The sequence below is a fragment of the Oenanthe melanoleuca genome, chromosome 2 (genome assembly GCF_029582105.1).
Source record: "Oenanthe melanoleuca isolate GR-GAL-2019-014 chromosome 2, OMel1.0, whole genome shotgun sequence".
In the NCBI taxonomy this organism is placed as follows: domain Eukaryota; kingdom Metazoa; phylum Chordata; class Aves; order Passeriformes; family Muscicapidae; genus Oenanthe; species Oenanthe melanoleuca.
In genome coordinates, this window is record NC_079335.1 from 138,861,803 (window position 1) to 138,886,616 (window position 24,814).

The 24,814-nt window shown below is 41.3% G+C and overlaps 1 protein-coding gene across 13 annotated transcripts in view; it reads right to left on the bottom strand.

Annotated features, from left to right (window-relative positions):
- Positions 1-4,746: 4,746 nt before the first annotated feature.
- The window catches only part of ZMYND11 (zinc finger MYND-type containing 11), a 104,457-nt gene continuing 84,389 nt past the window's right edge, over positions 4,747-24,814 (bottom strand). For all 13 annotated transcript variants that reach the window (XM_056483527.1, XM_056483529.1, XM_056483516.1 and 10 more), the window contains 11 exons: positions 23,724-23,801; positions 23,302-23,394; positions 21,764-21,851; positions 20,585-20,640; positions 19,714-19,791; positions 19,051-19,169; positions 17,001-17,208; positions 15,064-15,132; positions 13,048-13,320; positions 11,793-11,978; positions 4,747-7,198 (listed from right to left, as the gene is read on the bottom strand). In XM_056483527.1, coding sequence (XP_056339502.1) covers positions 7,076-7,198; positions 11,793-11,978; positions 13,048-13,320; positions 15,064-15,132; positions 17,001-17,208; positions 19,051-19,169; positions 19,714-19,791; positions 20,585-20,640; positions 21,764-21,851; positions 23,302-23,394; positions 23,724-23,801 — 1,371 coding nt within the window. In that variant the 3' untranslated portion in view covers positions 4,747-7,075. The remainder of the gene's footprint in view (positions 7,199-11,792; positions 11,979-13,047; positions 13,321-15,063; positions 15,133-17,000; positions 17,209-19,050; positions 19,170-19,713; positions 19,792-20,584; positions 20,641-21,763; positions 21,852-23,301; positions 23,395-23,723; positions 23,802-24,814) is intronic.

Genomic DNA, 24,814 nt, shown 5'->3' on the forward strand with positions numbered 1-24,814 from the left:
AAAGGAAATCAGTGGCTGAGGAGCTACAGAGGAATTAAACTTTCCATTGCAGACACATGTGCTCAGTAGCATCTCTAGGGTGCCTCTCTCAAACATTTGGGTTTGGATACTTTCTGAAATCCACAGGAGGATTTTTTTTTTGCATACCCCCTCTGTCCTAACCAGGAGTAGCTGTGAGCTGGGGTGGGGCTGGCCCCTCGTGTGGCTTTGCAGGGTCCCTGCCTGGCTCAGTCCCTCTGGCTGCTGGGGCAGACTTTGGGCATCCACTCTGGAAACCCACAGCCTATCCTGCCAGTCCAGGGTGTAAGGCCATGAAAACTGGATGGGAATGTTTAAGTTCTTCTGTCACAGCTCTTTTGTTAGCAAAGAGAAAGGAAAAGTGTGGTCTCAGCTATATATTTTTTTCCTTCAGAGGAAGAAGTATTTTTTCATCTTGAAGCAAAGCCTTTTTACAGTAAACTACTCTTTTAAAGCCATAATAGAATGATTGTTAGGGATCACTCTGGTATGAAAATTTTTTGACAAACCCCATATTTTCTTAATGGAAAATTTCCATTAAAAACTCCTGCTTCCAGTGGAGCACCTAGCAGGGCCATAGCCTTGCTGCCAAACTGGTGTGACTGCAACTTGCCATGCCTGCATGAGCCACATGTGCTGTCATTGCACTTCACTTACAGCTACCAGCATCATTTATTTCTCCAGCATGATAAAGCCAGTGCATCCACAGGACAGACACAAAGCCAGGATGCAACCTGTCATTTTGGGATGTGGCAAAGTCCCATTTTGATTTGGAAATGCTGAGCCACAGGAAAAACAATAATTAGGTCTGTAATGGGACAGGCAACTCCAGACACTGTTTTTTTTCAGCAAATGGTGATAGCAGTAGTTGGGAGAGGTGGAAACACTCCCCCTGCCCAGGGAGGTCCAGAGCAGGGTCATAACTGGGAGGAAAAAGGCCAAATTCTGAACAAGCTGTTAAGAGAAGCCCATAAATAGGTTCTGTCTCTGCAGATGATTCTGTACAGAGTGCACTTCCATGAACCTTGGGCTAAAGAGAAAAGCTCTGGGAGTGGCTGCAGTACCAGGGGTTGACAGGCTGGGCTGTGCCAGGCTAAGGAGGAGCTTGGGAGGCCTCTGGCTTTAGGCTTGAGCTCCCAGTGCTCTCTCATTGCAGGGCCCCTCTGTCCAATTGTCCACAGCTTTCCAAGGGAGGCTCCTGGATCAGAGCTGCTCAGTGTCTGTGGCACCCCAGGACAGATCCAGTCCCTGCAGCAGGACCTGCTGTGTGAGCTGCCTCCTGTTCCCAAAATCCCAGTGCCACCCCACTGGCTGGAGGGAAAGAAACTCCAGGGTTTGGGAGCTTTCTTTGTAAGTGCAGCATTGCCCCCACCCAAATTTGTCAGAGAGAGGCAGCAGGAACCCTCTGGTGGGAAGGGCTGGGCAGTGCTGGGCTCTGGCTCTACATCCAGCTCTGATTCCCAGCACTTGGCCAGCACAGAGCAGCTGCTGTGGCAGCCACTGGCACTGGGGAGCCCAGGGTTAAAGTGCTGCTGGCTCCAGTGTCAGTGGGAAAACACAACAGGCAACTGCATGACTGAGCTGCACATCTTGCATTTCTTTGGGGCAAAACCAAAAGGCTTTCCAGGCCTTTGGTCTTTATGGAGTTGTGAAAAGACAGGAAAAGGCTCTGACACTCAGTCAAGTGTTGTGTCAGCCAAAGAAATTCTCTCTCCAGCACATAAGCCACGCATGGCAGAGTTTCTGGCCGTGCTTCTCCTTTGGGAAGGAGCCAGTGCTGCTGCTCCTTGGCAGGGCTGAGCTGCAGGGCTGGAGCTGGGGATGTCCCTGCCTGTGCCCTGGGTTTGGATGTCCCTGCCTGTGCCCTGGGTTTGGATGTCCCTCCCTGTGCCCTGGGTTTGGATGTCCCTGCCTGTGCCCTGGGTTTGGAGGCCTCCCTCTGCTGCTTCCCCAGGCACAGCAGACCCACAGCTCCTGCAGCCCCAAGGAGGACAGGCAGCAGGGTGCCCCAGCCAGCTGAGGCAGACAAAACCCTCTCTCCTGGTGACAGGGACTCCAAGAGTTGCTGTGTGCAAGGCACTGAGCTCCTTTTCACTTTGAATGAAGCCATTTTTCACCTTAAAGTCTCTGTTACAAGGGCCAAAAGCACATGCTGAGCCAAGCATGGTGGGATCATGGCTCAGAACTGGCCCCAGTGCTGAGCTGGCTCCCACTGCTCCCATGGGACTGAGAGCAGAGAGGGGCAGAGCTGGATGTGGCAGCAAGTGGGGCCCCAACCACCTACAGTGGCTGCTTACAAAAGCACCTTTCCTGTTAGTGAAGCAGTTAAAAATGAAAGTGCTCTGGTTTTATTAATAACCATTGTTTTCTTCTGCAGAAGTCCTTTTCCAAGCACTAGTAAAGCAATTTGTGCAGCCAGATTCACAGTGTCTTCTGCTGCAGAACTCAGTTTATTTTTAGCTCCTTCTCTAGGGTAAATCCTATTTCCATTGAAGCTTCACGCCAGCTTAGTTTTCACTCAGGGAGTTTTCAGCAACTGGCCAGTGGCTTTGTAAACAAACACATCTCTCTGCCTTTTAGCATGGAGTGTTCTGGCTCTCCTGGCTTTTCTTCTGAATAATCTTCAATTATCAGTCTCCTTCTACTACAAATTGTCTAAAAAGTAGATGCTGCTCTTAATTTCAGCCTCTTCATTGCTGTTTGCCACCCTGAAGGATGAAACATCCCTTCTCTACCCCATAAGTGGCTCCAGGCTCATGGGGTGGGAGAGGTCCTGGGGCAGACATGGCCATGGGGAACAGGAGGGACAATTCAGAGTTAATTTTCTCTTGGTTCTCTTTCTTTTTTCTGATTTTACAATTTTGAACCTCGAGTAAGCAGCATTTCTTTTTCAAAGAGCATTCCTCAGAGTCTATCATACTTTTGAAGCTTTTGACATCTGGAAATAGGTTTTATTACAGTAAAATATGGGGTTTGGAAGGTCCAAAATGTTTTATTCCTTTTACATTACATATAAGCATCTCCCACTTAACCCCAAAATTATTCTAGTATTCTCACAAATGGATGGACCTTTCTACTTGCAATTGCATTTCCTTAACATGAAACAGCAAAAGGAGGGCCTCTGGTTTAGATACCTCCCCTCAATTTGATTTATGAAAGCATTTGAGAGGTGTATGCACAGATCACATATGTACTCTCACTCAGGGAGGCTAAAATTGACAGGCTGGCCCCTAACTGCCAGCAACAAATCCCAGACATATTTCACAGGCTTGGTCACTTAAGATTGTGAAAGGCAAACAAGCCATGAGCTGGGCAGCTCACTCCACCTAAAGGAAGAAGGAGGCAGAAACCACAGCTCCTCCTTATTGAAATAAAGGAAAAGCCAGAGTTTAAAAAAAAAAAAAAATAATAAAATTTAGTTAATTACAACAATAGCAATAATGATAATAAAAGGAAAAGCCAACAATAAAATTTTTAAGCCTTTAAGACTGATGCTCTGGGACCACTGCCTGGAGTGGGGATGCTGCAGGAACTCAGAGAAGCTCCCACTCACCCTGAGATTCCTGATAGAAGGAAACTTGCAGAGTTGGGACAGTGCAAGGACAGCTCTGCTCCTGTGCTCTGCCAGTGACAGGGCTCAGGGTGGGACAGGGATGGAGCACAGCAGGTCACAGACAATCTGTGTCACCCAAGGCAGGTGGGAAACTGCCTTGGCACATTCAAAGATCTGCTTGATCCCATCCTGGCCCCACTGGTGTCACCTGAACTGGCAAAGGCTCATGGAGAGGGGAGTGGAGGAGCATTTTCACTGGGGATTTCTGCCACTGGAGTGCTGGTGAGCAGTGCTGAGCTTGAAGTGACCACAGTCATCAAAAAGGAAAAATGCCCTGGGACAGGAGCTGAAGGGAGGTGCTGCTCATTCCTGATCCTGCTTTGTCAGCTTGTGTGTTTCACTGTGGCTGCTGACATTTAATTGAGTTTCATCAAGATGAAGGAATAAAATTTGGCTCAGGTAAGAACAGAACTGTTTGGATAGTGAAATAATAAAAGAGACTTTGAGGGATCCCTTGGGACTTGCAGGTCTTGCCAGGTCTTAATTTCCATAGGGAAATTCTGAATTGCCACACTGAAACCAACTCCCAGAGCATCCCTGCTGCAGCCCTGAAGTCCTGGGGGAGCTCCAGGGTGACCCACTCTGCCCTTGGCTTGTCCCCACGTGGCCCTTGCTCTTGGGTGGCTGCAGGATGTGCTCCATGGACCCCTGGGCACCTCACTGGCACCAAGTGCTGCCTTCACAATGGGACTGTGCTGCTCAGGCTTGGCAGGAGAAACCTGCAGCACTCAGTGAAGCTGGGCTCATGCAGCTCCTCCAGAGGGAATTACCTCATCCATAAAACACACAGCAGGCACAGGACTGGTGACTGGGTGAGGGAGGAGGCAGAGTGGGAGGCAAAGCAGGGCTGAGCCCCAGCCTGGCTGCTGCTGGTGCAGGATCTGGCTCTGAAACCAGGATTTGATGGGTGCAGCCCCTTGCAGGATTCACTGTTAAATGCTGAAACCCTTCCATGGTCGTGCCAGCTTCCCTTGGGTCAGGAACAAGGTTCCTGGAGCTCCCTCCCCATGCACAGCCCCAGTGTCCTTGGAGAGGACAAGCACTGACAGCAGCCTGGAGCCTGCCCACCCCAGGATGGGAGGACAACTGGCCAAAATCAACACAGACACATTCAGTGAGGGTTTTTTTTAAATACATTTATTAACCAATGTTAACACATTAAATGACTCTATATATTGCTAGTCAGAGCAGCTTACAAAATGCCAGAATGCATCATAAACTGGACAGCCACAATGAATAATTACAATGTGCATAGTGGCTAAGCTCAACACTTTAATATAGCTTTATGATTTGCAGAAAAATTAATTTTAAATCATGGTTCCTAAAACAATCAATTGTAATTTTACCTAAAACTTATACAAAACCAGGCCACAATCTTTTTTTTTTTTTTGTTTTGTTTTTTTTTCTTTAAAACACACAGTTTTCACGCTGTAGTAACTTGGAAATGTGCAACCGTGTCAACAGAGACAAAAAAGCCAAAGTAACACGAATCTTACTTTCATGCAGCTATCAGTTAAATATTACATATTCTGGAATGATTTTACACCAAAAATATTTCCACAATACTTGCTTTCATAGGGGTGGATCGAAGTTTTGGAACTCGTAAAGTAATCAAACAAGATCGATTTTTAGTTGTGAAGTGTTTTACAGTCACAACACAGAGGCGACAAAAGTTAATTACACATTTATCAGGCAATAATGTAGCTGTGGTAATACAAGCTACCATCTACTTACTATTTTTTCCAATCAACTTACCACTTAGTTTCTGCAACATATTGGGCATTATTTGGCAGTATCTAGTCAATTAACTTAGATCACCACTGTCAGTAAAAAAGGTCAGGATTTCAGTGGTAGTTCACAGAAGTCTTAGTTATATTTTTGTCTTTATAATGACCCTGACAAATCCTAGAGAAAACTTTTTAAAAGGCTTTCCTCCTGGTTCTTCAGCTTCCATCGTTCCATCATGTAATTGCTTTCAATAAATATCAAAGATCTAAATAAATATTTACAAATTATTCCTCTAACTTCTCAAAAAATAGCTGGATGATTAATGGGCATATGACTCAGTCTAAGACCAATCTTCGAAAGAAACTAAAATGTGGAGACACTTTAAAAGAAAAGCTATTTAAGTAAGCTTTACATCTATTTAAAAAATTGTCTCTGAACATGGATGCAATTCATATATCTATATATAAAACAAACAAAAAGAAAATCATTTTTCAACTATCGATCCATTCCTATTGGCAATGCTTCTTAGTCCAGACATTCCGCAAAATACAGACTTTTTACAAATCACGGCATCTTTAATACAAGAAAATTAACATGCATTATTCTTCATTCTGAGTACAGTGATGGAGCTCATTATTAGGCAATGACCCATTACTACAAACATAACGGCTTCTGTGAAACTTAAGTGCTTTTTCTCCTTTTAGTATCAGTTACAATGGACCAGGTGACACCAGATCAGAGGAGGTCAAATGACATTGAATTGGGGAGGCTGAAGGGGGGAGCAATAAAGTAATTTGTATGCCTCAAAATTCCGAGTATGAATAAAGGTAGTTGGGTATTTTTTGTTTCTATGGGTTTGTTGGTTTTTTGTTGTTTTTTTTTTTTTTTTTTTTGGCTTTTCTTATTCTTGTTATAAGCACTCATGTTAGAACAAAGACGAAATGTGCAAACTTCAAAATTTAAATATTCATTTTTCTCTAAGATCCAGCTCAGTAAAAGATTACCCCAGTTCCCTGTGATTTTAAACTACAAGATCAAAGCTAATATTTTGTTATAAAAGTTATATATTGAAAAGAAATAATGAAAATAAAACACAGTTGGGAAATATTTAAGAAAAAATACGCAGGACTAGCACCTGCTGTGTCAACCCTGTTCCCTAAATTCAATCATGTACCCACTGGTATAACCAATAGATAATGCCTTTAAACAGTAAAATTAAGCTGAACAAAACCAGCTCAACAAGGTTAAGAAATAAATGTTACATCAAGGTAGTATGCTTTGTTTTTCTGGAACAGTTCTGTATTTCTTACATTCAGAACTAGTTTTTAAATGTTCCTTTTGTTAAACGTGCATCATTTTTTATTTTTAGATCTACTGTTTTTAAAGATTAAAACCTCTGTAAAACCTAAAAATGTCTTAAAATTTGCTGAAAATGCAACAAATCCTCTAGTTTAAAATTATTTGAAGTAACCTGCTCCCACAGATGTTCAATTCATTTTGCTGACAAAATTTTGGAGGAGCGTTTTTAACAGAAGACTGAAATAACTGTGCAAAATTTCTTTTACGAAAAGTGTTTAAAGGCTGGTGCAAAATGGGAAGCAAATTCTAAACAATTTTGGCTTTTTTTTTTTTTTTTTTTCTTCTTTTGGAAACAAAAACCGCTCTGTCTGAGAATAGCAATCATTGGGGTGGTGCTCTAGGGGGGCAGCGACTCTTTCATCTTTTCCTGCGGCAGGTGCGTTTGTGTTCGGCATGCCAGTGCTCCTGCTGACACTTGATGGAGCAGTAGGAGGTGTTCCAGCAGCAGTGGTACATGGCCTCCTCTTCACAGTTGTAGCACTGGGGAGAACAAAGGAGAAGGGGTTATTCCCCTGGCAGGATCCCTCCTCAGCAGCTCACCAGTGTTCCCCCAGCCCTGCTCACACCCAATGCTCCTCTTATTCCTGCTCAGGGGCACCCAGGGGCATGAGGGCATTTTTCACAGCAATCTTCAGCAAATCTGCACAATGCTTTCCTATTTTCCAGACTCTGGATTATTGCTTTTCAAAAAATCATCTCTCACTTAAGAAAACTCATCTCTGAGTATGGTGGACTGACATTTTTCAGCCACACAGCACAGGAACCATCTTTTACCCTACATTTGTGTAATAGCAGCCTGATCTATGTCTTAAAAGCTACAATAAATCAACAGGCACTGCTGGCGTGAGCAGGCTCTGCACAGGCTTGAAAATCAGTGTTTCTGAGGTTTCTTTGTAAGCCTGACCTGCCAGAGATTGCTGGGGAAGAGTCTTTTGGTCTAGAAAGTCTCAAAAGTCACAACAATAACATCCCAGGAGATGAGAATTACTGGTTTGGTAGAGCCCATCTGGGGTCAGCCTGCAAGGATGCTGCTGTCACTGGGGGCTGCTGACTGCCAGCCAGCACTGCCACCTCCTGAAGGGTGTCCTTGTGCTCCACCAGTGCTACTGAGCAGATGAAAAAAGTGTTTTTTCCTCCAAGCCTTAGATAAAACCAAGGCCTGTTGTACACAGGTTGGCTACCTGGGCTCTTGCCCTTTGTCATGCCTGCCAGAATGCAGAAAACTCCTGAAAGAAAGGTGCTGTGACACAGCCCATGATTTATGCAGAATGATTTGGTTCTGGGAAAAGCTGCAGCAAAGATGATTTCTACCTCAGAACACAGAGAACACTCCCAGCTTTCTGATAGCTGGAAAATAACCCTGTGGCCTCTGAGGAACTAAGAAAGGGAATGCAACGTTCTGGTCAGCACTGCAGTGGCCATCAGGCAGGTACAGTACCCACACAGGCAGTGTGCCTGTCTTCAGGTGGGGTTATGCCCCTTAAGGGAGTGCTGCAGAAGCATTAGCCATCATTTTGACAAAACTCCATGAAGGTGGCATTGCTGCTAAAGGTCCCGTTTATACTTCTGCATCCTGGGGAACCAACCTCTAACAACCTCAAATTTGTCTTCCTGAATTTGGTCTGCTCAAAATCAGGAAGCATCTTTAGGAATCCAATCTGAAATGCTTTTTGTGTGATGGGGAACCAGGGGGAGGGATATCACACAGTCTGTGCAGGCTGCTATCAAACCACAGAATAACACACAATTTACTTTTTATGTCCTGTCTAGCTATAGCTTTGCTAATAAAGCAGGGAATTACAAAGAAAACAAACCCAACTGCCTCAAAAGAAAAACCACAACAACCCACACTACTGAAAGACAGTTCCAAGAAAGGCAGCATTTACACTGGCTAAACTGATAACCATTTATTTACATCAGCAATAAAGGGACTGCCCTAGCTGTGCGAGAAGGGAACCTCTCCACTTTCCTTTCATAATTTAGCTCATGGGAAGTTTATTTGTAAAAATGTCTGCAAACAAGTGTCCTCTTGAGAGCTGTTTTCCTGGTTTTTCATGTTGCTGGCTGCCCACAAGCCTGTGGGAGCCATTAGGATCATCTGCTGGAAAGGTGCAGGGAACAGCTGTGTCTCCATTATGTACAGCATGGGCCTCAGCCCAGAGACTGAATTCACATCTGCTGGCTTGGAGAGATCAAAAAATGCTACAACAAGAGAGGACAACTGATCTGTGGGTCCTGCACTTCCCTTTACATATGCTGGCCATAAGTGTGGGATGTAAATCTCCACTTACAAAAGAAAAATAGTGTCATCTGTGCTGGTACCAGCACATGTGGTACTGGAGGCAAAATGCCATCTGGCCTCAAGCCTCCTCTTTTCTTTGTATTTTTCCTCTTTCTAAATATTATCAATCACTTGGGGTTTTGTTTCAGACAGTACACATCACAGACAATGTTCATTCACTTAAAGACCACCTGTTGCAAGTTAAAATAAATATATGTGTAAATAAATTTGAAAGAGAAAAAGTTAAAAGCTGTCAATGGAAATGACTTATGCACCAATTTAAATGAGACTTATAGATAAATAAATGAACTTGGAGAAACTAAAACAGAAACATTGTCAAGACCAGCACTCCAGCCTGCACCCTGGAGGCCACTGAGCTGCATAATCTCATTATTGTTATTCCTGCCTTTACATTTCTTCAATTTGATTGCTATTTACTTGAAAAATCTGTATTAAACCAAATTTTTCAGAAGGTATAAAAAGGAAATTGGGCTAAGCCAAGGTGATTGTGACCAGTGAGAGAAAGAGGAACTGTTGTTCTTTATGCATTAGTCTTTTGAGGGCTGGAAGCACATCCTATATCCCTGTACACCACTAGCAAAATGATCCCTTCATCCCAACTGGACCTTTTTTTTAGGAATGAGAAAAAGACAAATACAGTGTGAATAATAGCAGCTGTATTCCCAAGCCTAGACATCAGCATTACACAAAACCAGAGGTCTCTGCTCCTAATTAAAAAGCAAAGCCACCAAAACTCATTTAGTATGTGTGTTAATTACATGAGATTTTGGTAAGGACGTATCATTATGATAGCAGCATACAAGTGCAGTACTACACACCAGGGACTGTCATTAGTAGCACTGAAGGAAGGATCACTGGGGAGTTGTGTAATTGGACCAAGTCCAGCTGCCTGGGGCTGTGTTGGCAGGCAGATCCATCAGCTTGAATGCAGAGGTGTTTATCCTGACCCTCCCTCTCCTGCCACATGCAAACCAGCTGCCTGCATGATGCCTTCATTTAGGGTGGTGATTGACAGGCAGTTTGAGGCCATACAAATAGGCAAGATTGTCAAATACTCTTTCTACCTTTTGTTTTGCTCAGTAGAGAGGCTTTATGCCCTCATTAATAAATTCAGTGATGTGGTACCAGGCACTTTCTGATTACTCTGAAGGATATGATAAAGGCACATTGGAGCAGATAAAAGTAACTCCAGTCAGTCTCTTTTGAAGATTCTGTCTCCAAAACCACCAAAAGCAGCTAAAGCTGAGTCCAGCCTCACAATCCAGTCATTGTGCCCGAGTTACTGCATGTCAGCTGAATGGTGACAGTGGTTCACATGTGTGCTCTTCACTTCTGACAGAACAGAGGTAATTTGACATATTCTATAGTGGGCAGAGGCAATTCCACTTCCCTCTCCAGTGCCATAGGCGAGCACATGCCCCACAGCTGGTGACACACCAAACACAGTAACTCAATCAAGTCAGTGATAAATAACTTCCCTGGTCTGCAGAAACAGGTAGACAGGGAGGAATTCTCTTACTGACAGAGACCCAAGCACTGCACCATCATAACACCACAGTAAAATCTCTGTGAGGAACAGAGAAAGAGACTCTACAGGAGCTCTGACATTTGAAGTAATTCTTCTATTTCCAAAAACCAAACTCATAACTCTGATAGTCAGTGACTGACTCTCTTGCCTTAGTACTTTTTCACCCTTCTCCAGAGCAGAGTTTTCCCTGCAGGGACCATTGTTTCCTGTAAGCACAGGGACTACTGAGCAGCAGCAAAGCAGCCCTTTAGAGCAGAAGGTGAGTGGGGCTGCAGGGGGGTGCAGGCCTGGCTGTCCCTCGGCTTGTGCCATCTCCTGGAGGCTCCTGCTCCTTTCCAGCCCCACCAGGGCTACAATCCTGTGCCCACCCCTCTGTGTGTTACAGACAGCTGTCACAGTGCTGTGTGACTTCCTGAATGAAGGCTTTGCTTCCCTGTTCTGTGAAAATCAGCAAAGAAATAGCAGAGTCTGTGTGTGCCAGGTCCCAGCTCCTGAGCAGAGCAGTTTCCACCTGCACTCCGCTCCTGGCAAGCAGCACAGGTTATAGTACTTGCAGGGTTTGGCTAGGTGCTGCACAGCCATGGGGAAAAACACACTTCAGCCTGAGAAAACATGAGCCACAATCCAAATAAAGCCAGGGAAAAGTTTGAGGCATGTAACAACAGTAGTTAGATGTCTATTTTTACATTTCTAAAGGGAACACCAACATGGTTCTTGTAGTTGATGCTGCAGATTTGCACTCAAGGACCAAACAAGAGAGGAATACATTTCAGAATGTCATGTCTTAAATATAAAGGAATATAAAAGAGCTGTAGAAAAAGCAAGGAGAGGAAAAGGCCAAAAGGATATCACTAATAGCCTTATTAGAAGGGGAATCCAAATTGATGCAGCCAGATATTGTACCCTCTGAGGTCTCAAGATCAAAGGAGTATGAACATAATGCAAAGCATGTCTTATATGGAACAAAACTGCATTTAGAAAAATAATATTTTTGATACCAAGATCTGATGGGACTCGAGAAGATGTTGCTGTTAGCACTAACAAATTAAGATGGAAAGTAATCAAAACACCAAGTTGAAGTTTGAAGAAGATTTGAAACAGTAATATGAAGGAGAAAGCCTTAATGCTGAAAGACAAGTGAAAGAGCAGTGCAGTTAAAAGCAAGGAAGAAATCCCTTCAACTGGCCTGCAGGACGCATTATACATTTCTACTTACTCTCTTGTGATACATTTTTGACACTTACCCACTGCTTCTTCTTGGTCTGGGAAATCAGTTGCTTGTGCTGACCTGCTAGTTTCTTAATTTCTTCTAAAAATTCTTCTTTGCACTTCTCCTTTACCTGCTTACATTTTCTGTCCATCTCTCCTTGTGCATTGGCCACAGCTTTATTTACAGCCTGCCTTTTCTCTTCTTCCATCTCTGTACGCAGCTGCCAAAGACAGTCAGCAAAAGGAGTCAAGGGACAGCTACTAGAATTAAAAGTGTCTCATTTAAACCTCTACTCTTTAAACCTCTATTACTGATGTGGGTGGGCATCACCTAATTAGAGATTTCTCCTATTTACGAAATACAAATTAATCAATTACAGATACAACAAAATCAGATTTAATCAAAACAAAAGGTCACTATATTTCTACTCTTCTAGGCATCTACAATAACAGCTAAATAAGTTTTATGTAAATTTTCTCAATGATCAGTTTATAAATTTATTAATTTCTCTCAAAATTTTTGGTTTTTCTAAATCTACAACTGGATATAAATCTACAACAAGTGCACAATGGAAAATACAAAATAGAACACCCCTGAGTTCACTAAGAGGTGCCTTTTAGTATTCATTGCCAGTGAGGCTCCTTTGCCCTTGCTTAGGTATCTAAATGTTTGGTGTCTTAATCCTACAGGATTAACACTTGAACTCCCTAGGTTCATTGCACAGTCCTTCATCCAGAAGGAAATTCATCTTATCTTAAGACAGGTACTTAAGAGAGGTCAGACAAATCATCCTCCAAATTGCCCTGCTCTCTCCAGCCAAAGGTGACCAGGTCAAGCCTAGACATTGAATTTTTAAGAGGTTATTATTAGATAAGAAAATTCAAACAAATTTCAGTGACCCTATTTAATCTTTAGGTCAGAAGATGGACAAAAGAAGAATTATTTATGACTAGCAGTTAAACAATTGTTTAGAATCACACTTAACAATGGAGAAAAAGGCTTTGGAAATAGATACTCATGAATGAACAATTAGTTTCAGTTTTGGATCACAAACTGATTTCACTGGACAAGAATCAAAAACACCAAGAGTTTTCTGTTTAAAGTAGGTTTGTTGGTATAGAAATAGTCTAAAAAAGCCATAATTGAGGTATTTGTATGTGGTCTCTTTGGAAAATGTTTTTTTATTCATTTTGTTAAGAGTGGTTGTTACAAAAATAGGAAAGAATGTGACAACATCCCCAAAATTGCCTCTCCTCAGCCCAGGGTAGGTGGTGTTCAGCAAGTGTTACCTTTTCCACTGCCTCTCGCACAACTCTCTCAGTCTCTCTTTTGTGATCAGCTTTCATCCTGTCCTTGAAATCATTAAAGATTTTGGTGTATTTGTCATGGCACATGTTCTGACACACTCCATCATTACTGGTCTGGGTGCTCCGATGCAGCATTTTTGGAGAAGAGGCACTTAACTTCTTGGTCTGAGTTGAGACTGAAACTTTTTCAATGGGCTGAGGCATTGTGGGAATTTCCTGGCTTGAACTTACTGCTTCAGTTTCAGGTTCTGGCTCCTGCAGACAAAGAACAAACTTGTAAATCAGATACCAAAATAGAACAAGACAACCTGTTAACAGTTCCCCCTGAAGATAAAATGTTATGTGACTAATACCAATGTAATTAATGTGAAAGGTGTCTGCTGAAGACCTATAGTGCAAATGGGATGTGGGATCCCTGTGGAAAACCAGCTTGAGGGTGGGTAAGCTCTTGGGTCAGGCTTTTCTGACTTCAGCCAGCCTCACCTCCCCAGAAGGATGAAAAACCTCGGAGGCTCTGCTGGCTCCTTGGGATTACTAGAGGTTTGCTAGAGATAGTTTTTTCCCCACAATATTCTGCCTAAAGAGACTGTAGTTGCATGCTCAAGGCTCCTGAATAGTTTTGGCAAACTCTGGGCTCACTCTGACCCAGCAGGCTGCACTGGAGTCTGTGATATTCCACTGACTCCATAGAACTGCTGCAAAGATTGATTAGTACTTCAAAGGTCCTTTGAAGATGAAAGGCTAATGAGAGTCTACGTCTTGCTTCCAATAATATAGAACTAGACTTGGCTGACCACAGAATCTTGGTATAATTACACAATTATCAAGAAAGAAGTCACTGTTACTGCAGTGTACTGTGCTGAATTTAGCTGCCTGTGTTATTGCAATGCAAAACCAATTGCTCCTGCTCTTTAGAACAGGAAGCTATACTCCTGGAAATGCTTATTGCTGTTTGAAGTGTCTGAAGAACACAAACAATATATATATTTTTTAAAGTTAGGTGTTTTAATGCTCCTTTAGCAGTGTGGAGACAAAGCCTTGCTCAGGACCAGACTTTGTGCCAGTCTGTGTGGTGAGGCATTGCTCACACCATTCACAAGGCTGACTATGTATTCCCTTTTGCAATCAATTACTCTCTAAGAGGTCGCTGTGATTGACTTCTGGATCACTGATCACAGCTAAGAAGGCAACTGTTCAGACATAAATATATGAAGCAAATTACAGCATTCACTTGGCACAAAACACAGAATGGCAAGACATCCTCCTGTAGCTCCCTATCCTGCACTCAAGCACAGTTTGTGCCCCAGGGAGCACAGACTGTGTCACTGCCTCCATCCATGACACTGCCTCCTGCAGCATCAGGTACAATGGGGAGGCAGGTGCCCAGGAATTAGGAGTGGCCATGTCCCTGTTCCAGCCAGCACAGAGCTCTGCTGCTACAGTACCTGCACCCTCCTCTGCAGTGGCATCTTGCAAGGAACGAGCATATGCACAAATGTTTCTCAGCGTTCCTCAGGCAGCTGGAACAAGGCCAGGAACAAGCCCTTGGTGGCTCGGGAATAGATTTACAGCTCTCTCTGTAAGTGCCCCCTTGTGTACACGTGTAATAACGCAGCCCTCGGTTCCCTGATCCTGCAGGCAGGACACACAGGGAAGCCCCACGGAAAAAGGGGATGAGGTAGTTCATAAACTTAATAGTCTCGATTACACTTCCTGATTCCTGCTGTTTATGGACTTACTGATATCCTGAATCTGTTATTAAAAAAGAAATGTTGTAAGCTGACTTGCTTTATTCACGATACAGAATATTCCCATTATTTGCATGTGGGAGGCACAATTACATTTGTTAGCAAGGAGTACCAAGCAGAGGGACTGGAACTTCCAAGACTAATACTGTAGCATCACTAAAAAGTGACTGAAATTGAAGGAGTGTCTATTAAAATTTCAGACTTTTTGTACTTTGCTACCTCTACAAACACAGTAATTGAGGTTACTCACTTCTTTCTTGAGTTCCATACTCTGGTTACGTCGTCCTTTCTTTGCTCTTGGTTCCTGAGTAACCTTCAGCTGTGAACATTAAGAAAAGCATGTTGAATCAAATAACCCAAAAACCAGTTCATGTAAGTGGTTTTCATTGCAACATAACTGTTGTGCCTTTTATTGTGGTTATTTGCAATTATTTAGGGTATCAAATATAAAATTAATTAAATGTTCTTAAATGAGAAGTGAACACAATAAACTTTCTACACTATCACTGATGACTATGACTGCACAAAGGAACAAAATGAATGAACAAGTTCTACCATGCAATATGCACTTGCTAAAATACCCTTAACCATTCCTTTCTTCATTGCACACAAGTTCAAACACTTGTTTTCTGAGATACTCCGATATCATGACCCATACTTAGAAATCAGGTTTTTGTTGGATGCCAGAAAACAGCAGTGATTATAAAGAGAATGTAAGTATGTAAAAACAGTAACATCATCCAGACTGGATTATAATTGGAGTATGGAACTTTATGCTTTAGAATAAAAGTCAATCTCACAGTAGAAACAAGGATGAGATCTAAGTGGATGGTAGTTATCTTGCAGTGCTTGTAGAGAAGTTCTTATGCCTGCTTTTGAAGCATGCAGTGCTAGCTAGTCTCCTATTACTACTCCTAGTTAGTAATAGGATATTGCAGACTGCAGCAGAACAGTGAGTTTGATGGCTACTCCTGTGTTCCTGTATCTGGGAAAGCAGTAAAACAGGTATAAGCATTAGCCAAGTCAAGGATGAGCAATTGCCATCAAAAAGAAAATACGTAAATGGACACTTCAGACCCTGTGAATGACACTTCTGAAAAAAATTAGAAAATACCAGTTATCTTTTATTTGTGACCATTTTCCTGTTTTACCACAGGCTGTTGTATGACTGCACACAAGACTTTAAATAAAGGGGCTACAAAGGGTTAGCTAAGCAAACCAGGCTAAAAAACCCTAAAACCACTTTGATAAAGAACAAGCTCCCACCACAACATAGAGTTTTATAAACTTTTAAGTTTTTACTTCCAAATTGGGCAATAGACTTGTTTGACAAAAGGACAAAGGAAGAGGGTCAAAATACACTGATTTTTTTTTTTTTTTTTTTTTTTTTTTTTTTTTTTTTTTTTTTTTTTGATGCAGACTTAGAGAAAGGATAGTGGTTTTGAATGAGGAAAGATGTTGCCAGGGAAAGGGCTGCCAAAAATACAGAGAAGCATCCTGCAAACTATGAAAATCTTACTGCCAAGTCACTAGTAGTGAAATATAACACCCTCTTGGACAATGAATTATTAGTAAAGATCAGCTATGGTAAGGGAATTTCCATGTGGAAATGCAGAGTTTTGGATCTTGGCCATTTGTGCTGTTTGTTGAAACAATGAATTTTTCTTGTTTTGCAGAATTATTTTTAATTACTTTAATCAGTTGCTGATCATGTGGTCTTCAAGTGCAGCACTTGCACCTAACTCTAGTTGGACCTGCTGAAAATGTCATGGCTGGTCCTACTTGTGGATCTGAGGGCAGAATAGAGCTCCAAGTGAACATACTCCAGCTGTGAAAAGGCTACAGGGCTCCAAGCAGGCAGTGTTGCAGTCCATCTGATATCTGTGACATTTGACTTGAACATTCCTATTTAACTTTAGAAATCTTGATCTGTCTCATCAAGGTGCTGTACGTGACAAATGCTTTGAAACTTCACAAAGGTCATCCAAGAAACTGAGGAAAGAGGAAAATCTACATTCTTGCTATTACTGAGCTATGAAACATAGGGAGAATAAGTCTTTGAACCCTCTTGTCATCACAAACCTGCAGACAGAGCACAAGGCTAATTTAATAGCACATTAATCAAAACCACATCGTCTTTGTATTTTTAATGCATTGCCCTGGTTGCTAATATGCAGCAGCACTCACTTGCTCATTGCTAGTGGAAGAGATACTCGACTCTGCCTCCTCTTCCCCTTTGTCCTCGTTCTTTGATTTCCAGAACCGCCCCTCCCGGAGGAAGCGCTGGTGCAGCTCCAGCTCGTCGCAGGCTTTCTTCCAGCCCATGCTGCGCTTCACGTGCAGCCGGTGGATGTTCACCGTGATGTCCTGGATGTTCTCAGAGGGGATCCAGGCCCTTTGACACACAGCACACACAGCTTCAGAAACACTGAATGCAGGTGAAGGATCTCCACCTGAGAAACTGACTTCAAATGCAGGTTTTCACAATGGCTGATCACCGACAGCTCCTTTTTACTTTGGCTTTATTTTTTTAAACTCAACACATTTTAAAAAAATGGACTACATGCTGTTAGGCACTTTTGTTATTATAAATACTCATTAACTGTTGGTGCTCTGGCTAAAAGTCTGTCTCATTTTGGATGAGCCACAAACGTTCCCCAGCACCATCTATTACCTGCTCTCTTACTAAATGCCCCAACTCAGACACAGAAACATTTTTTTTCACTGGAGGTTTATATGCTAATCCAATTTAGCTCTCGACCTCTTTCCTAAAACTGTCAAGGAGTGTACCAACTCATCACCCTGAATAGAGACATTTTTGTCCTAGGCTCCTGTCTGTCAGGACTGAACTTCCATGGGGACTGTCATGCTTCTTTGGACTGAATTCATGCCAGTGACATGGTTCCAAAGTTACTTTGTCCTCTTAAATGCGTTCAGAGAATCCTCAGAGAGTTAGATGGGCAGGTCTTGACATTTTGAAAGGTTATACCAGGCACCAGGCAACATTGGACATTGAAGATATAGAGCCACTGCCATGCACATCTACCTAATATATTAAATACTCAACAGATGACATGTTTGTGACAAGATTGATTCTTGCAATATAAATTTAGTTTGAGTAAAGTCAAAGAAACAATGCCAATTTACACAAACCAGGAGTTTGGTCTTTTGTCCAAATCCAGCACAGTAACTAAGCAATGGCTCTCTAATTAAACATCCTTTGCCTTTTGCATCAGCAGCATTTAAGAAGTTGCAAGCACCTCATCCCACACATGCCAGGTTGCTTTATTAAGCAATTTTACACTGGGTGAACTTAAAGCCAAAGATTACTAATGAAATAAACTGCATTCATAAACAGAATCAAGGTAAAAAACATTCTGTGACTGAAGCACCAGAAGAGATCCTTTATTCACTTTATGACTATTAGAAAGTCTTGGTAGTTCATATAAAAAGTGAAAAGATGTTATATACTGTGCAAGTTACATGAAAGCAATTTAAATAAACAGTTTCCTAAAACACTGTTACTGAATTGTCTAGGCCCTTTTGGGATGCACCAAAATCACCATCTCCCAACAACCATGAATTACTTTGGAAATTTCTCCTCTCCTCACATTACAGCCTATAAATAAAACAGTAAAAAAATCCAAACCAGCACTGTCACACTGCTACAAACTTCCCCAAATGCTGAACAACCAGCTGGAGAGAGAACCAAAAGCTCATCTCTCAGAGTCAAGTTTCCAATGTAAAGAGGGATTCTCTGAAATTGCAAACTGGCTCCCAGCAGGAGGCCTGTCAATGTTCTAGCAGTGAGACACAAACATTTGTGATATATATCATGGTACTAAACCACAAAATTGTAGTGCCTCAGCTCAAATGAGAAATTGCCTGAAGTCAATACTGCTGATAGAAGGAGTACATTTCTGTCCAATTTTCACCATGGCCTGGATTAGCAAACTGCTACATATTTGAAAATACAGCTGAAGTTCACTTACTATCTTAATTAAAATGACATTAAGGAATATGCTCCTGGCAACTGTGGAAAGAGAATCTCTGAGCCACTGAATTTGGACACTTCAGATGTGCTAGACTGAACTTTAAATTTTCTGAAACAATTATGGCAGAGTATTCAGTATTTCTAATGTTGGCAAAAAGCTGAGCCTGGATTTACAGCATGACAGATGAGATAAATTCTTTTAATATTGTTTGTAAAAATCAGCACATGGGATTAATAAATTACCTTTGGTGGTGATGGCCAAAAAAGCGAACATCAACTTGATTGTCCTCTTTCTGCATGACTTTGGCTGGCCAAAACCCAAAGCCTTTCATTTTGGCCCAAACCAACTCATGATTAGGTATCTGGAAAAAAAGTAGTATTTATTAGTGGATATGAAATATTATATTGCTATCTCCCACAAATATTCTGCTTAATACTATGCTAGTACCTTAAGAGTATGATTAAAGTTTTTGTCTAGTGCTATTTTCATTTTTATCTTATTATAATACATTTCCTTGTTAGATTGCTTGGATGAATGTAAAAAGACCTCAAAACTACAAAGTCTGAAAAGGGTATAACTGTCTACTGAAAACAGAGATCTTAAGCAGCCTAAAAATTAACTTGTCTTTCTAGTTTCATTCAGGAGCAAAGTTTGAGTTCTGTAAGCTCCTTATTTTCTTGTGAAACTGTTGTAACTGGCTGATACCCAAGTTCTATAACTTTTATTGTTACAGCTTTGAACTTCAATCAACACTTCACTTGTGTAAAATATCCAGGCTTACAGAGTCTTAACCATGCTTTTGAAACAGGCCCCCTGAAATGGAATATTCAGTGCATTAATGACACCAAAATTGCAGGCTTTCATACAGAAAAGCAAACAAATAAAAATCTGTGTCAGCAACATACACAAGGATAGCAGAACCAATTGTCAGGTCGTGCGTTTGACAAATAGAAACAGTTCTTGCAAAGCTGCAGCTCATCCAGCTGAAAAACAAAAAAAGGTAAATGAGCAAGAAAAATTCTATTTATGTGTTTTCAGTAGCATCCCTCTCCCTTAAGTAGTAAAATTTTTCAGCCCTGTTTGCTAATTTGGTGGAGTAACTCCCATCCATGCAAACTAAAGGTGTGAAACTGAGGTGGGCTGTGAGAGGCTGAAAGACAACCTGAAGAAATGTGATTCATGTTTCACAAAATCCAGGCAGAGGGAGAAGACTAATTGACATATTAATGATCTATTATAGATGAAATGCAAAGAATAGTTCTTAAAATTCATAAAATATTTAAAGTACATTGTGAAAGAAGTAATTCAACTGTACAAAAAGAGAAAGTGTGCCAGCACATCAGCTGTATTTTTTGGTCTCCACGGACTGTGGAGAAATGTTTTGATGACAATTACAGAATTTAGTAAGAATCTCACCTCAGATTCAATTTATATTAGTAAGTACAATTATTTCTAGTCCAAATTCGTATTACTTGATTATTTTCAATACTAAAATTCGAATATCAGTGTTTTTAAAATTATAATCTAGTTGCAAAAAAACCCCAACAACCCAAAACCCAACAAACTCCAACAACAAAAACAACAAAACCCAACCAACCAACAACTAAACCCTAAAGAAAAAGAAAAAGGAATTCTGAATCAGCTGCTAGACTGTCTGGAGGAAATTTACAACTCAATTTCACTGCTTTTTATTTTGCAATATGCAGAATAATTTCTTAGATTCTGAAATGAAAGGCAAGTATCTTGACTACATCTTGGTTACTAGGCAGTACTTACTTCATGGCAGGTGTCTTTGTAAAGCATCCTTGCTATATCAGCTTGCTCACTGTCCGCTATAAATTAAAAATAGATGGTATAAACAATCACAGTATGATCACAGTGCTCACAAAGATTTGCAGCTGTCATTGCTGTGACTTTCACGCTGTAATTGTTGTGCTTAAGAAGACAAAACATAACTTAATCACTTGGACAGCCCTTCCATTTAAAATTTTCTAACAATGAGTTCAATATTTGTTTTCTGTGTCATATTTATATGCCACAATACTGCTCTTACAATGACAATGCAAGTACACATCTGAGGAGGAGCAGCAGCAGGGAGACACAGTTGCTCTTAATATGGATTCAGTTCTTTTCTCTGTTTGTGTCTTAATGGCACACTGCAATTGTCCTAAAACTTCCCCTCTCTGCTCTGGGCTCTGAGTGATGCTTCACAGAGTGTTTATCACTGATCCTCCTTTTACATCTGTGTATTCCTCCCTTGGCATATTCACATCTCTCCCCACCAGCCACAGTGAGAACCTCCTGGGGCTGCAGACAGACTGCTGCCACCCTGCTCCCAGCCTCCCTGATGGGGGCCACGCTGCAGGGGAGAGCCACATCCTCCCTGAAACACTGGCTCTTGAAAACAGCACCTGGCTACAGCTTCTGGGCATGGTGGTGGTGTTTTCTGGCTTCCAGTCAGTCACTTGTCACCTTCCCAGTCCCTGGCAGCTTCTCTGATGGCTGTACCTCCACACTGCACCAGCAGCACACTCCTGGTGTGGATGTAGCTACATTTGCTGTCACTATGGCAGATATTGCCCAAAAGTAAAATAATATGTCTATAGTACATGTTTCTGCTGACATAGCACAGAAAACCCTTCCCTACGCTAGGAAAACATATGTATATTGGCAAAAATCTGCAGTACAGACTGATTTAGGACTTTGCTGAAGAAGCAGCAGGGTGGCAAAAGGGTAATTCTCACTAGAGGTTTAACCAGGGAGGATGAAAATAGTTCTGTAGTAGATGGACCAGAAAAGACCCTAAAAAGTCCTTACTGAACTTTGATTTTTAAGGGCTTTCAAATTACCTCATTCACACTTAAGACTACTTAATACCAAATTAATCCTGGACTTGTGAGTTTCCAACAAATAAAGACAAATCAAACAAGGCAAGCAGTAAATGCAGTATTTTACCTCCATAGAAAATCACTGTGTTGTGTAGAAGCAGTTGAGCATCTGCTTTGAATTCCTCATAACTCCTGTACTTTCCTTCATTTACTTTCTACACAAAAGAAAACACAAGAATGTGAGAAAACTCTTCAAAGTGCTTTACCTGCTTTATGCAGAGAAGCTTTCACAGAAATCTGCATTATGCAACACAGATCAGACACTGCTTTTCCTGCATACAAAATGAATACTTACAACTCTTTGACATGGATGGTTAGTACCTGAGCATTGGCTGCCCTTTATGGAATGCCCAGAAGTAAAATAGATTCTTTAATACTTGACCAAGTTTAAAAAAGATTTTCCTGTTTATAACAAGATGAATCTGGAGTAGCTGCAGCATAATGTGTGGCCCAGAACATTTGTTCAAACTGAAATATGATCTCTGAGGTGAGCATTTTGTACCTTAAAATATCAGCTAGTTTCAAATCAATGTTGACTGCCTTTCAGGACTGAACTTCCAGGATCTTCACTTGACAGTCTGTGTTATCTGATGAAAGCTGATTGCTCCAGTCTCTTCCAAACTCATAACAAATGCCTACATGGAGCCATGCAATTCATTTTCTTAGCATGGTTTTGTCCAATAGGGAATAGAGTTTTCAGTTGTACTCTCTCAAGAACATCTATGACAATTCCAATCATCAAACAAAACAACATCAGCTTACAGAATGCTATCAAGGCCAAAAGACCTTCTATGGAAGCAGGAGAAGTTGACAGAGTGAAAGGAAGGCCTGACCTATTTTCAGGCTCAACCTGTGTTGCCAGCACTTCTAGAAAGGCAGCAGTGCTGCTCTCCAAAACTGTCAGTGAAGCTATTGTTTATCCATGCATTTTAATAATAAAACAAAGGCTTTACACATATGTGCTTGTAAAGGTCAGGATATACCACACATTGCAGTTGCAGGAATGAGTAAAGATGAATATGCTGTTCATTATGGTCATGTGCAGTTGATTTATATGAGTCATGATCAGACCTTTGGTTCAGAAAAAAGGGACAATATATTTATTAGTACTTTATTTTTGGAATAATTAATGCAAAACAGATATTTTGGGTGAGTCTGGTTTTCATGATCAACAAAGTGATTGGTTCTTTATGAATCATTTAGATATTTATAAAGCTGACACCCACACAAGGGCACAATGACTGAAATCAGAATATGGTCAAAAAACATTGGGCCAGAGAAGCACACATAGGCACTTGAGTCTATATTCATCCATTTAGTTAAGCAGTACTTCCTCTGAAGATTTTAGCTACCTGCAGATCCTAGTACAACCTTAGTACAAAAGGAATTGAGGATACTCTGTGTCTGAAAACTAGGTATCATTCAAAATGGGTTTACTCAATTACCTTTTTTGAGGAAAAGTTTGACATGTTAAACTTCCATATCTAATGCTGGATACAACACTGAAATACTGATCATAAAGAGAATTAAACAGGATTAGGACTTTTTAGACTTTGTTAAAAGACACCAAAACCAGTGTAGAAGATAGAAAGCAAGTCACTCTACCTCCTGTATAGTAGGAACATCAACAGCTGAGTGCACCAGCCTTCGATACATTGGGTGTTTGTTGTCCTTCCCTTTCTTGTTTAGATCTATAGCCTGAAAGGACCACAAGACAGTGTTTGTTATTGAATTTATAATATGCTTAAAACACATAAAAGAGGATTAGAAAATGCAATAGGTTGGAATATTTCAGGTAGGGACTACACAAGGGCAACCTGGGGATCCACAACCATGAGATTACATGCATCTCAAACCTGACAGGTGTCTGTGTCTGATGACACTGATCCAAACCTGTGTGTGTGTGAAATCACACACAGTGCTTATGACAGGAGAAACAAAAACCTCTTGTAGCCCTCCTCCTGCACAGTCCCACCTGGGCAGCCAGAATGATGCTAGCACTGAGCACAGCTCTGTCCCAGACTCACCCTCTCCTTCATGCGGGACACTATGAAGCGCAGGTATGTGCTCATCTCTTGCTTACTCGTGTTTTTCTTCTTGATACTCTGCCAAAGAAAAATAGGACCATATTACCATTTTAAACCTGACTTCAAAGTCCAGCCAATAAACATTTTCTCTGCATTAACACTTCATTTGAAAAGGTAACTTTGAATCACATAAAGCACTATTTCTTAGGGAAAATATTTTTTGGGAAATTAGTAACACTAATGCCACAACGACTATATATGTTGCTTTGAATTATGCCTGGGCTGAGAACTTCAGTTACACAAAAATTACAAGTTTTATTTCCACTTGTATCCATAATAGTTTGTCAAAACCTCTCATAAAAAAAGGTGTCTAATTAGAATAAAGCAAAGAAGAAAGTCATTTTAGGGAGCAGCTAAAAATGGATTTAATGGTCTTTTTATTAGCAAGGCATTAATAATTTTAGTAAAATAATAAATAATTTAAAAAATAATATCCTGTACCATCTACAAATTATGTGCTTACTAAGCAAAATGACACCATCTGGGAGGAAGACAAATTGGCTCTAGCCAGTAGAAACTGAGCACTTTTTACTGCTCAAGAAACATAACAGTCTGGGATTTTTGTGGTTCTTCCTTAATAAAATTCAATCCAGATTCTGGAACATAGATTACTACTTTTTAGCAGTTCAAGATCCAGAGCTTTTTCCTCTCATGTTAGACTATTATAGAGACTTATCCCCACCCTTTAAAGTATAACCAGGCTAGTGGGAAGCCCTGCAGACTAAAAATGTGCTGCTAAAGAGAAGGTGTCTGTCTGCAAATGCCTGATGTGCTCTTACAAAGCAGCCTTTCCAATCCCAGCTCACAGCAGCTGTGCACAGCCCTGCATGGCCCTACAACAACAAACAGCTGGCTGGAAAGTGCTACCTGCTCCCTGCTTCTACCCACAGCAGCTCTCCTAAACAAAAGCACAGTGAAACAGCAGCATGGGATCCAGGTCTATTACCCTGAAGTGTTTCTAACTGCTCACATCCCCTGCAAGGCATTCACTTCTCCTCACACCTTGTGCACTGACTGCCAGGCTGTTCTCT